Consider the following 14460-nt stretch of genomic DNA (forward strand, 5'->3'; position numbering starts at 1 on the left):
CTTACAACTAACCAATTATGCAAGGTTTAAGTAGGAATCTCTGGTTCTCCAGAGGTTGTTGAAACTCCCATTTCCTCAGTTGGTTAAATCGTTGTGCTGATAACGCCAAGGTTGCAGGTTCGATCCCAGAATGGGACAGCTGCATATCCCACACCAAGATGGAAACTTGATCCTCTAATGTGGTTATTTCAGGAAGAAACACAGAAACACTGGATTCATAGAGGCTGCTCCACTTTAACATTGCTTTCCTCACAAGGAGGCCACCCAAAAAGTGTTTCTGCATAGGTTGAATGTGGACACTGCAAATACCGACCATAACAGATCATATGCTGGCCTGATCCTATGCAGCATATCCACACCATCTCCATCCTATGTACAGTGATACCTCGGGTTAAGTACTTAATTCGTTCCGGAGGTCCGTTCTTAACCTGAAACTGTTCTTAACCTAAAGCACCACTTTAGCTAATGGGGCCTCCTGCTGCCGCCACACCGCCAGATCACGATTTCTGTTCTCATCCTGAAGCAAAGTTCTTAACCTGAGGTACTATTTCTGGGTTAACGGAGTCTGTAACCTGAAGCGTCTGTAACCTGAAGTGTATGTAACCCGAGGTACCACTGCACAATCATATGCATCAATTATATTCTCGGGCCTTTAAGATGCTGCAGCTCTTTGGCAGAAAGCTGCCATTGTAAAAAAGAAAACAAAAAGGTACTTAAGTTTTACCGAGAACTACAGCTGTATAATGAGCCTGAAAATGTAGCCTCGGGGAAGAAGCTGGAAGCAAGAGACATAACTTTTACCTGCAAGTCCATGTTTAAAATTGCAGTTGCAGAGAACTAGTGAGAAGTCCTTAAGCGGTAGTATATATATCTTGACAATGACAAAACCCATGACTTCCAGTGCTTGCTATTTTTAAGCTAAAGGGCTTCTGTTATTTTGGGCAACTTGCTAATGAGCAACATGTCATCACAGATTTGAAAGGCTTATGTCCAAAACCAGCATTTCCCAACCTGGTGCCTTCTAGATGCTTTGGACCACAATGTCTATTATTATTATTATTATTATTATTATTATTATTATTATTATTATTACATCTCCTTTTTCCTTGACAGGGACTCTAGGTGGCTTACAGGTAAAATAAGAACAGCCAAAAACAAGGGGGTGGGACACAGAATAATGAAATACTGTAATCACTGACCATGCTGGAGCTATGCTTCTTTTCTGAACCATGTAACAATGGTTCAGCATTGACTGACAGTACAGTCCTGGGCCCCATTCAAGGTCATGTTGATAACTTACAGTGCTCTGAATGACTTGGGTCCCTGTAGGGGCACCTGTCCCATTATCCACCAGCATGTACTTTAAGATCTACCGGGAGGGCCCTCCTTGGGATCCCACCAGAGGATATATTGCAGTGATCTAAGGAAAGGGCCTTCTCAGTTGTGGCACCTCATCTGTGGAACTCCCTCCTGCTAAAGTTAGGTTTGGATCCCTATTTGTTGAATTGCAGTGTGAAGACTGCAGACCTGTGTGTCAGAGTGTTTCTGTCTGACTTGCTGTGGTTTTTTGTTTTCAAGGTTTTTTTAAGGGTGCGTGTTGACAGTGTTTTGTTTTGTTATGACTTCAATAGCGAGCCACCGTGAAAGGACCTTAGTGTGTGAAGCTCAAGATGGGGAGAGCGTATATTTAAATGAGGGCATGTCTCACTCATCCTCTCTCTGCTGAGGCCCAGCCCAATGTATCTTTAGCTAGCCTAGGACCTAAGGAAGGGGCATTCTGGGGGCGGGATCAGAGCTGGGTCCTAAGCCTATTTGCTTGGTCACATGATGTGGTAACCCAGTGTAGGTTGCGCTGTGGTCTAAACCACTGAGCCTCTTGGGCTTGCCCAAGTTCGAATCCCTGCAATGGAGTGAGTTCCCGTTGCTCTGTCCCAGCTCCTGCCAACGTAGCAATTCGAAAGCACGCCAGTGCAAGTAGATAAATAGGTACTGCTGCAGCGGGAAGGTAAACAATGTTTCCGTGTGCTCTGGTTTCTGTCACGGTGTTCCGTTGTGCCAGAAGTGGTTTAGTCATGCTGGCCACATGAACCAGAAAGCTGTCTGTGTACAAACACCGGCTCCCTTGGCCTGAAAGCGAGATGAGCACCACAACCCCATAAAGGTAAAGGTAAAGGTACCCCTGCCCGTACGGGCCAGTCTTGACAGACTCTGGGGTTGTGCGCCCATCTCACTTAAGAGGCCAGGGGCCAGCGCTGTCCGGAGACACTTCCGGGTCACGTGGCCAGCGTGACATCGCTGCTCTGGCGAGCCAGAGCCGCACACGGAAACACCGTTTACCTTCCCGCTAGTAAGCGGTCCCTATTTATCTACTTGCACCCGGAGGTGCTTTCGAACTGCTAGGTTGGCAGGCGCTGGGACCGAGCAGCGGGAGCGCACCCCGCCGCAGGGATTCGAACCGCCGACCTTTCGATCGGCAAGTCCTAGGCGCTGAGGCTTTAACCCACAGCGCCACCTGCGTCCCTTCCACAACCCCATAGTCACCTTTGACTGGACTTAACCATCCAGGGGTCCTTTACCTTTACCCTTAAGCTAGCAAAAAGGATGGGAAATCCTTTTCTAAAGGTTTCCTTTCCCTCTGTCAGGCTCAGCCAGCAGTAACCCTGCTCTTGAACAGAGTTTTCGATCTAGCTTGCTTTATGCCAGCTTCTTGCATATTATGTATACCAATTTAATAAGCAAACAAATAAACAAAAAAGGATTGCTCCCTTAGTCAACAGAGAAAGAATAGTCCCTCTAGCTATTACAATTTTCAAGTACAAGAAAGTACCATAAAGCCATTGCAACACTGCCAGGCAAACCTTTTAAGTACACTTCCTTGCAAACCAAAGTGCTACAGTAACGATTCTTGTTTCTCTACCAATAAATACATTATCTGAATGCAATTATCAGGCTGATACTGAAAATTTAAGGAGAAATCTTCATTATGGAGGAAGATTGCTTGCAGCTACAATTGCGCAATGAGAAAAGTCAGGGGAAACCCAGATGCAGTGGTACCTCGGGTTAAGTACTTAATTCATTCCGGAGGTCCGTTCTTAACCTGAAACTGTTCTTAACCACTTTAGCTAATGGGGCCTCCCACTGCCGCTGCGCCGCCAGAGCACGATTTCTGTTCTCATCCTGAAGCAAAGTTCTTAACCCGAGGTACTATTTCTGGGTTAGTGGAGTCTGTAACCTGAAGCGTATTTAACCTGAAGCGTCTGTAACCCGAGGTACCACTGTAAGGGGAGACACCTTCAAAACAACTTTCAGGGGGAACAGCACTCTGCATTCAGGCTTCCTCGTGCAGCTGGACTACCAGCTATGCTGGTTGGGGTGAAGAGGAGCTTGAGCCCAACAATATCTGGAGAGCACCAGGTTGGGAAATGCTGCTCTACATTGAGCAAAGTGCTGAGGTGCAGGAAGAACTTCAGTTCCAGCTAGAAAGCATTCGCAATGCCAGTGCTGCTGAGAGGTGAGATCGCAGTATGAAGGGCTCTGGCTCATTACAAAGGGGCAAGGTGTCTCACCCATCAGCTGATCATCAGGTCACACAGCTATCTTTAAGGTCACCCAAATAATTCCACCTAGGATTCTGAAGGGTTATGGCAGGAATTCTACCATAGGGATAAAGGAAGAGTTGTCTGGCATTTATGTTTTCCAGAGATGGTGGGTGGACTGCACCAGAGGTAGCCAACATCATGTTTTCCATTATTGCATTTATATCAAGGAGTTCAAGGTAGCATACATGGCTCCATGTTATTCTCACAACAACCCTGTGAGACAGGCTGAAAGTTGGTGATTGGTCCAAGGTCACCCAGTGAGCTTAATGGCTGAGTGGAGATTTGAACCCCTGTTTCCTAGATCCTATTCCAACACCCTAACTCAGGCATAGGCAAACTCGGCCCTCCAGTTGTTCTGGGACTACAACTCCCATCATCCCTAGCTAACAGGACTGGTGGTCAGGGATGATGGGAACTGTAGTCTCAAAACATCTGGAGGGCTGAGTTTGCCTATGCCTGCCCTAATTTCTACACCATGCTGGGTTCCCCAGTGTACTGGACTCAAACTCTCATCAGCCCCAGCCAGACAACATGGCCAATGGTCAGGGATGATGGGAGTTACAGTCTAACAACAACTGAAGTACACTCTGTTGGCTCCCACACTTCCAGGGTTTCATAAGGAACTAGGCAGGCTCTTATAAGTTGATAAAAAACTAGAGAGCCCAGTGATCAACAGTGTTTTTGCCCCACAGCTTCTATATAATTTCAACATTAAGTGAACATTTTCACAACCAGCTTTTTTCAGACATCTTGGTCAGGATCCAAAAAGCCTATAAAGGAGCATGTGAGAGAACTACGTACAGAGCCAAGAACGTTAACCGTTTCCACTGCAGCTGCAGCTCGCACAGCTAACAAAGCCATTTTTCCGACTAAAATAGCTTTGCTGAATCACCGTCTTGTCACCTGCCTACAGGCTTTGAGGTGGAGAAGGATAACCATAATCCCAACAAATTAGCTAAGACAATTATTGCTCATTTGGGCCTCACATAAACAAAGGCCACATCCCCACCATGCATTTAAAGCACTTTAAAGAGTCATGGCTTCCCCCAAAGAGTTATGGGAACTATCGTTTGTTAAGGGTGGTGAGAGTTGCTAGGAGACCCCCATTTTCCTCACAGAACTACAATTTCCAGAGTGATTTAACTGTCAATCCTCCCTCCCAGGGAACTCTGGGAAATGTACAGTAGCTCTGTGAGAATAGGGGGTCAAATGTTTGGTGTGAATGTGGCCTAACAAGCAGTACTTACAACAGACAGCTCGTACAGGAAACGCCTTGTATTTCTGTTATCGTGGCAGACTTCCTTGAGCTTCTTCACAACGTAAGCTACTTTTTCTGATTCTTTGTCAGCTTGTACATCACTGAAAGCATCCAAAGACATGTTCGAAAATCCAAGGGCATCAGCTAAAGCTTTCCAGTCGTTCATTTTCTCTGATACCGTGGATAAGATTGCTGCATAGATATAAGTCAGCTTTCTAAAAGGTAAAGCGATTTGCTCAAGAAGGCTTTTGGTTGTGATTGTGCTATCATCAATATCCATAACTTGGTCTTTGGCTATCACTTTGACATTTTTGCAGTGTACGAGGCCAACCTTTCGTCTAAGAACGCCCACGTACCATTCTTTTATTTTAGCCTGTCCAATGGCTTTCACCTTATCTTCGCCAAGAAGCGCTATTGTGTCGCCTTTAAAATATTCCAGCAAATAGTCAATTTTATTTTGACGCAACACTGTCTTCAAAGCTACACCATAGCTGGCAACGTGTAAAGCTTTGTCCTGAAAAACTGGATATTTAATTGTTGGCGTCGACAGCAGTGGGGCAGAGTTGACCGCCTTGCGTCTTTCTAATCGGTTTGGCTTGTTGAACACCCCAGTTAATGGCTTTGGAGCTGGCTCAGGGGTTGTGATGTAAAACTGACACACCACGTTGTTGCTTGGGACTTTCACCTGGACGCGGAAGACAAATAGATGTATTTTCCTTCTGTTGATTATAGAAAATGGGAAGTGTTGGTGAATCACTTCTCCGCCCCCTTTCAGTATCCCTTCTTTAATTTCTTTCCTCTGATCCTCTTCCTTCACTTCAAAATCAGGGTCACAAGAGGCCACAAAAACGTTGAGATCTTGTGGCTTCTCAAGTGCAAATGTATGCTTTCCCCAGAGCTGGAAAACCACCGGGGGCATGCTCTTTCCACCCTTTTTAATGTCACATACTGTAAGTTTCTCTGGAACATAGTTGTGGCCAAACAGGGCAAATACAACTGTGAAAGAAGGGTGGATATGTTTGGGTCCATAAATCCCAACCGAGAGCTTTCTGTGTATATACTCCCAAGCGCTTGCAGGTGAATTAACTGTATTGGTTTGGGCTACAGCCACAATGTACATCAAGTGACTTAGGTCCGTCAGCTTGACTTGGACAGTATCTTTATAGATGTAACAGTTGTTTATTCTTTCAAACGGACCCTCTTTGGTGAAACCACATAGACATACAATTTCAGTCATAACCTGACTGAAAGGGTCCTTCTTCACCTCGGCTGCAATTTTCATTTCGAGCAAAATGGCTTCTGTGGTATTAAGGTTACTTAATGTCAGTTCAATCAGTGGGCTCACAGTGGTGGAAAACTCATGGTTGAGCGATGGTGGGGAGTCAAGGATTGCCTGCAAGCCAACCTCTTGGAATTCTCCAAAGGCTACGTGGCCTTCAGGGAAATGAACCGCAATCTCCGAGTCGGGAAGCTGCACTGAGCCGCCTTCATGACTCACTTTGCAAGCTATATGGGTTTCTACAGATTGGGTTTGGGCCCATCCCGGACTCTGGTTTATTGCATTCAAATCCAGGCAAGATCGGGCCAGCTGCCTTTGATTCAACCACGCTGTCTTATAGGCTTCACGATCATTCTGAAGAGGTTCACTGTTTGGAGGCAGGATATGGTTGGACGGTGCTGTGCTAGGGAGTTCAAATGTCTTAGTCCCTACAATATCCAAAAGATCTGAAACACTCCGAGATTTTGCCGATCTCCTGGAAGATTTGCGAAGAAAAAGATAATCAAGATTCAATTCGTCTCCAGATGAAGCAGTAGAGTCTCTGTTATTTAGATCCCTAAAAAATAAATAGGGGTCTTCTTTTAAGATAGATATGCACTTGTCACTTTTTTCTCTGTTGTTTGACTGAGCTACGTCGTCTAAAAAAGGATTGGATGCTGACAGTACATTCCAAAAAGGATTGGTCTTAAACGCTCCAGGGACACGTTGCTTAAATTCTTCAGACCAATGGGACTTCAGCTCCAGTTCATTTTCTCTGTCATCTGTTAAAAAGAAGAAAATGAAGTTAAGTATAGCGACTTTATATTTATAGTCTTCTACCTAATATTCTGCATTTGTCAAGATACTTCAGTTTCCCTTACATTAACTAAAAATACCAGGTGCAATATGTTGTTTTTATTTTGATTATATATTTTTTGGTTTTATATTTTGATTTTGTTCTCTGAACCACCCTAAGACCTCCGGGTAGAGGACACTATATAAATTCAATAAATAAAATAAAATAAGCCATGTATTTATCAAGCAAATGTAGATTCCAATCAGAACTCTGCTTAAGAAGGTAGGATGCTAGCAACATACCTGTCCAATCATTTCTTGCAGGGCTGCTGTCATCCAAGTCAACCAGACATCCCTCTGACTTACTCCATGAAATCTCCTTTATATGACAGGATGCAGACATCTTCCTTCCTAACAGATTTAAGACAAGTTGCTTTACTAACCAATAAATGTTTTAGAACCACAAGGCATAAATCGTAATCAAAGTCCAGAAAGAAATGGCTTAGGAATTCCTCACATTAACTTCACAATGGGGAGGCATGGATAGTTGCCTGTTTGAGTTTAGGCTCACTTACCTGGGAGGAAGCCCCATTGAATTCAACTGCCAGATTTCCCACTTGCTGAATGTCTGCACAGGGTCTGTGCTTATAAAGTCCCATAGGTACGTGCAGGGCCATCTTTAGCATATGCAACGCCAGGGTGCAAAGATCCTCCAAGCACCCCCAAATATAGTTAATTTCATGTGCACGGCACCGTTGAGAATGACAAGCGCCATTGCTGGTGCGGCACATCTTTGGTAAATGAGCGCACAAAGTCAAAAGTCCTTTAGTGAAACAGTAGGTATATATTTCGGTAATACCTGGGAATATATGTATTTTGTTTTTCTAGCTTGATCAAAATTGTTTATTATTTCATAACAGGTTGATAGTTAAGAGCTTAGGCGGCTTCAGTGGCAGGTGCCGGGCGCCCCCTTCCCAAATTCGGCACCTGGGTGCCCCACACCCCTTGCACCCCTGAGTAAAGACGACCCTGGGTACGTGTTCTTGTTGCCACATAGAAAGAAGAAGGGACCTGATTTGCCAATTCAGTTTTAGCATCCCAAGTACCGTAAATATTTTGTGTAGAGCATAGGTAGGCAAACTATAGCCCGGGGGCCGGATCTGGCCCAACTGCAGGCAGTCTGGGAATCAGTGTGTTTTTACATGAGTAGAATGTGTCCTTTTATTTAAAATGCATCTCTGGGTTATTTGTGGGGCCTGCCTGGTGTTTTTACATGCGTAGAATGTGTACTTTTATTTAAAATGCATCTCTGGGTTATTTGTGGGGCATAGGGATTCGTTCATTTTTTTTTTTCAAAATATAGTCTGCCCCCCCCCCCCAAGGTCTGAGGGACAGTGGACCGGCCCCCTGCTGAAAAAGTTTGCTGACCCCTGAAAGAGAGTATAATGGCAGCCCAGTTATAATGATTCTCTTGGATATTGCCTGCTTGCAAAATTTACGGAAACAAACACACTATTCCCCCAAAAGAACTGATTTTTGATTTTTCAATACATCTTTGTCTGGAAATGTAAACACTAGACTAGGCAAATAATTCCAGCCTCTTAAGAGTGATACTCTTATAAAGGGGCACTCAAAGATTCCAAAACACTGAGATAGCCTTATCATTTAAGTTCTCCAGAACTTAACACAGAACTTCATATCCATGCCAGAAAAGGTGTGTATTTTATAACACAGCCAAGAAGGGTGGCACAAGGGCTTTTTGTTTAATCCGAATGCAGGTCAGTAAGCAGGGGGAGAAATGCACTCTTTGTTTTATCTGACAAATTTTGCAACATACACTGTACAATGTGATCTTTCTTAGGTTTGTGTTTAAAACATACAATCATAGATGAAACTAGTTCCACATACTGGCATTTCAGTATTTATTATTATTATTATTATTATTATTATTATTATTATTATTATTATTACTACTATTATTATTTCAGGGATTTATATATACTAACTGCCCTGCATAATATGTATACCAGGATAGTTTGCACTAAAACACAGCAAAACAATTAAAAATGCACTAAAAGTGCCCAAAAAACACTACCAGTATTTTAGATATATGTAAAAAGTGGTTTAAAAGCTAGGGAGCGTTTTTAAAAAAGTATTACAGATTAAACAATATGCAGCAGGAATATGCTTTTTGGGTTGCTACAGTTGAGAAGGGACTCTGCCTACCTGTATACAGTAACTGTGTTAGATACGTTGCCAACTACAGCATCCCAATATATTGAAACATGTCTTACGACTTGGAAACACCAGCTTCCATTTGAACTGGGAGTGTGCACCAACTACATTATTTACCTCAGGATTTGATTAAGTGCTTTGGAAAACAGATCAATTCACCTCACATCCATTTGAAGGTTGCCTGATTCAGCTCAGGTTCGAAACCCAGTTTGGCAGAACAAGACATTTCTGACCCCCCATTTACTATTATGGAGAAATAAAAAATGGCTACATTTCCCCCCTTTTTGATAGAATTTGATGAAAATGGCTGGAATTGTTTGTTTGTTTGTTTGTTTGTTATATTGCATAACACCTAAGAAATTCCAGAAGAACAGTGCAATGGCTTGTTGCGGTTGTTGCTGGGCTCCTTTAAAATGCAATTGCTGTCTTTTAGATAATACTGTAATCAATAACTCTCTTCTTTTTTGGCTGAATTGGACAAAACTTTCATAAACGGCAGCCCCCTCTGAGGGAAGGAACAAAGCCAAATTTCTGAAGGACACCAGCAGTAGTTTCTTCTGCAAGAACTGCCTTTGCCAGTTTTGGATTTATTTACTTATTTATTTTAACCCCTCTATTGTTTTGTGAAGCAATTTAGGTGAACATTGCATATATTAGAGAGACACCACTAGGTATCATGTATTACAGGTAGATTACCCTCAGGGTCCCTTCCAACTCCACAATTCTATGATTCTATGTAAGAAACCTGCAAAAATTCCGAAGTATTTAGATGCAGGGATTTTTTTGTGCTAGACATTTTAAAAGTTGACCGGGGTTGAGAATTAAAAGGGATTGGCTTCCTTCCCTGTGGTTTTATAGGTGATGGCTTTAGTATGAAAATGGCATATGTCATAGAGGTGCCTCTTAAGAAAATAACCTGCATAATTTCTGTAAAATAGAAAAAGAAGCAGGCAGTCACTGTGAATGTGGGAGGGGAGAAAAAGAGTTTGCAATTAGCAAACCCAACTCAGAGCAACTCAGACAGTGTACACATTACTGGCTTAAAACACAATCTGGCTTATAACACAAGATGGTTTTTCCCAATTTTTTCTGGGCCTTGGTTTTCCCTACTCAGCTGTTTACTTCTATAAAATGGCATTTGAAGGAAGTAATGTTGAGGGCAGGGACGTGGGTGGCACTGTGGGTAAAACCTCAGCGCCTAGGACTTGCCGATCACTTGGTCAGCGGTTTGAATCCCCGCAGTGGGGTGCACTCCCGTTGTTCGGTCCCAGCGCCTGCCAACCTAGCAGTTTGAAAGCACCCCCGGGTGCAAGTAGATAAATAGGGACTGCTTACCAGCGGGAAGGTAAACGGCGTTCCGTGTGCTGCGCTGGCTCGCCAGATGCAGCTTTGTCACGCTGGACAAGTGACCCGGAAGTGTCTGCGGACAGCGCTGGCTCCCGGCCTATAGAGTGAGATGAGCGCACAACCCTAGAGTCTGTGAAGACTGGCCCGCACGGGCAGTGGTACCTTTACCTTTTACCTTAATGTTGAAGGCAGGGGGAAAGAAAGTCAAGAGCTTGAAGGGGGGGTGCCCCCATATTTCTCTGTGGCACAACTGTTTTCTCCTCGTTTCTTTTAGTGTGAGAAAGCAGCCAGTTATTAGCAAGTCTCTTTACAGGAGACTGAGCTACATGCTCTATAAAAGTAATAAATGCCAATTTAAACTGCTTGTGGCAGACCCAAAAAAAGAGAGCTTTTTACACTATTTAAGCACTTGAGAGCATCCTTAGGGCATTTCTTGGGAAACTAGCTAGCATGACATTTAAAGAGTTTACCTCAGAAAGCTGGGCACACTGCTCAGCTTCTTTTCTGGTTCCTTGGTGAACTTTTAAAATACACAGCAATTTTAAATGCTCTATTTCAGTATCTGGGTTTTTAATATATATATCTTTGAATCACCTTTCTGTTTTACCCATGTGTTTCTAATATTATACTGCTTGACATCCAATAAACATATTGACCTAATAAACAAAACTCCTGAAAGGATTGACAGGGGGAAAATGGGCATCAATAGTTTCAGGGACGCATTACCCAAAGAGAGGATTTAAGCATTGAACTTTTCGGTTTGACGGGTACAACTGGGCTGACAAGCCTGCTAAAAAACACAAGGGAAAGAAAAACGTCTCTTAGTGAAATATATTTCACCTCTAATGAGTGAAGCCAGACTTTGCCACCACAGCAGCAAAATCCTCCAGTGCATTACAAAATACCATATTTTTTGCTCTATAAGACTCACTTTTTCCCTCCTCAAAAGTAAGGGGAAATGTGTGTGCATCTTATGGAACGAATGCAGGCTGCGCAGCTATCACAGAAGCCAGAACAGCAAGAGGGATTGCTGCTTTCACTGCGCAGCGATCCCTCTTGCTGTTCTGGCTTCTGAAATTCAGAATATTTTTTTTCTTGTTTTCCTCCTCCAAAAACTAGGTGCATCTTGTGGTCTGGTGCGTCTTATAGAACGAAAAATACGGTAATCTTTGTTTTCCCCAGCAACAGAAGACAATGCAACCTGAGGTATTGCTACAGATAGTTCTGACTAAGGTGTCCAGACCATGGGAGGCAGATACATGCACCTGTTTTTCAACACTAAATTTATCTGGTGATTGACTTTTCCATTCTTAGCTGTTCTGCTTTAGGAGCCTAGATAGCCGTTAGGCTTGTTCTAATTTCTCCAGGTAGCAAATTCCCTTCAAGTTCCTGTATCAGGATTTCTGATTTTGCCCAAAGCAGAAATGGATGGAGGTTGATTGGACAAGAGCAAGCAAGTATCGACCACAAAGTGCATAATACTACAGGATACCAAGAAACAAAACTCAGTCCACCCCAATAATTCCTGATGACATGGCAAGAGAAGCCAACATCACTTTTAAAAACCATAAGATCTACTAGAAATGTACAAGATTGAGTAGAACACTGCAAATGTTGCACTTGGTAGCTAATGATATTATTTTGTGTCTCTGCCAATATGTTCCTAATAAAGACATTAAGTAAGCATTTACAACTGACAAGTTAGCATTTATGCTGACAGATTCAAAGCTGGCACACTAAATGCAGCCTTAAAATATAGGAGCCTTGCAGCAAGGAGACAGCCCAGCCCTGACTTCCAAAGAGGCTCCTGGTCTAGACATATGGCCTGCTGAGGTGTCAAGTTGCATACAGGTGGAGGTGTGCCGTGTTAAAACCCTAAAAAACTGCAAACAAAATAAAATGAAGAAAGGTTCTACTCCAGTTTCACTCTCTACAATCTAGCACTGGATTTGCATGAATTTCTTTGTATGTGCTTTTCCCATCCTTGGGTCCCCCATACATTGTTGGAATACATCTGGGGACTGGAGGTTGGGAAAGGCTGATAATGCAATTCCACACCTCCAGTTCATCTGTCCTATCATCTCGGGATTTTTCTTCCTCATTCTGCTGCATGTGTTGAGGCCAGCTGACCTCCTCCCTACCCTCTATTTATTAACAGCTTAGAATAGCTCAGATGAAGGGAGGCGGGTGAAAGTAAGAGCTGGAGAAGAAGAGGATTTGGTCCTTACTCCTCATCTTCCTTCTTGTGTCCCCAAGTCAGAGATGTGAACCCTTGGCCCTTACAGATGTTGCTGGGACTCCAGCATCCATCATCCCTGACTGTTGGCCATGCTTGTGAAGGCTAATGAGAGTTGAGAGTCCAGCAACACCTGGAGGGTCATAGGTTCCCCATCCCTGCCCTAAGCAGATCCATAAATGTAGGCCACTTTTTTCCATTTGTGGAATTGGGGATGACTGGAGGGGGGGCATATGGTGAGTTCCTCCTCCACCATCTTCTAGGGAGGTCAACTATATCAGCTGGCAGGACTCCTTTCAATAAAAAATACGAACATTATGGTCTTTCCTGGGATGGAGATACAATGAAAAGCTATACCTATTTAAATTTCACCTGCCACAAACAAACATATCACAAAAAAGATATATGGCAACCCCACTTTCTGAATAGTCCCGCCTCACTCTCCACCCATCTTCTTGACTCTCTTCCTCCCCAGTGACATAGATCTTCTTGAAAATTTTCTGACCAGAAAATTTCCTAGGCCAAGTGAGCTAATTTGCATTGGAATTTTGTTTGATGCCATAGGGAGGGCTTGCTTATTTTACTTGCCTTTATTGAACAAAGCTAACAACTCTGAAACTGCCAAGCTTGCCTAACACTGTATTTGCAATCGGCACCCATTCGTTGTTAATGACGAACTTATGAAATAAAAAAGTACCCGTGGAAAAAGACAGCACTGGCAAAATTTTCGTGGAAAATTCTGTCCCATATCACTGTTCCTCCCCCAGCCACTTCAGGAAGTTCAGGCAACACAACCCACCGGTTCTTTCATTGCTTTTAAACCTTTATTGCTTTTCATTAGAACTGAAAATCATTGCCTCTTAAATATAAATTGAACAGGAGTGCTACAGCTCAGTAGCTTTAAAGCCAGTCGCTGACAATCCCACAGCCGCCTGCACTCTATCAAGGCTTTTTGTAGAGTAAATTTATCTTCACACAAAAATGGACAGTTGAGCGTGATTTGGATCTGCTTTTACAGTCTATTTCCCGTTAATGCTTCATATTTCAGAAATATATAGAATCTTTTGAAAAAGTCTGAGGATGCTGGTTGGTCACCCTGGGTGTTCTGAACTCACAGGAACCTAACAAGCCTTCCACTTTGAGCAAAAGGACACCAGCTCATATTTTGTCACAACAGTGAAAACTAAGAGAAACATTCCCTGGCTGAGAACCAAGCTTCCTTGCCGATAGCAATGTATATCATAAGTGCAAGTTCAGTACATGCCTGCACAATCAGTCATACAGAAAGAGTAAAACACAGTCTGCCATTAAATATGCTGTACCGTGCTGAAATTTGGAGGAATATGGTTGTGTAACGAAACTAAGACAGTGCCACTCAAGTCTGAGATGAGGAAAGACCTGACTGTACATATTAAACAATTTGAAATATGCATGCAGTGGGTGGGTTGCCTTAAGACAGCCATGGGGACCTTGTGGCTCTCCAAATGTTGAACTCCAGCTCCCATCAGCCCTGATGATTGGCCATGATGGCAGGGGCTGATGGGAGTTGGAGTCTGGCATCTGAGGGGATGAGGTACAGGATCCCCATCTCTGTCTCAATCTCTTAATGAAAGATAATATACACTCTTATTTTGAAAGGCCACTCAGTTACCTAGTCCAGGTTCCTTTCAGTAGGCAATATTTTTCTTAAGAAAAGGTACCGATAAATACTATTGGTAAATCTCACTTGTTG

At 43.3% G+C, this 14460-nt stretch overlaps 1 protein-coding gene across 1 annotated transcript in view; it reads right to left on the reverse strand.

The window, feature by feature from the left end:
- The window catches only part of MACC1 (MET transcriptional regulator MACC1), a 35260-nt gene that overhangs the window by 16721 nt on the left and 4079 nt on the right, over window positions 1–14460 (reverse strand). The window contains exons 2-3 of the mRNA XM_083705269.1: window positions 7214–7321; window positions 4847–6897 (exon numbers count right to left, since the gene is read on the reverse strand). Coding sequence (XP_083561395.1) covers window positions 4847–6897; window positions 7214–7313 — 2151 coding nt within the window. The 5' untranslated portion in view covers window positions 7314–7321. The remainder of the gene's footprint in view (window positions 1–4846; window positions 6898–7213; window positions 7322–14460) is intronic.

Source organism: Podarcis gaigeae, assembly GCF_964106915.1.
Source record: "Podarcis gaigeae genome assembly, chromosome: 12".
Taxonomy (NCBI): Eukaryota; Metazoa; Chordata; class Lepidosauria; order Squamata; family Lacertidae; genus Podarcis; species Podarcis gaigeae.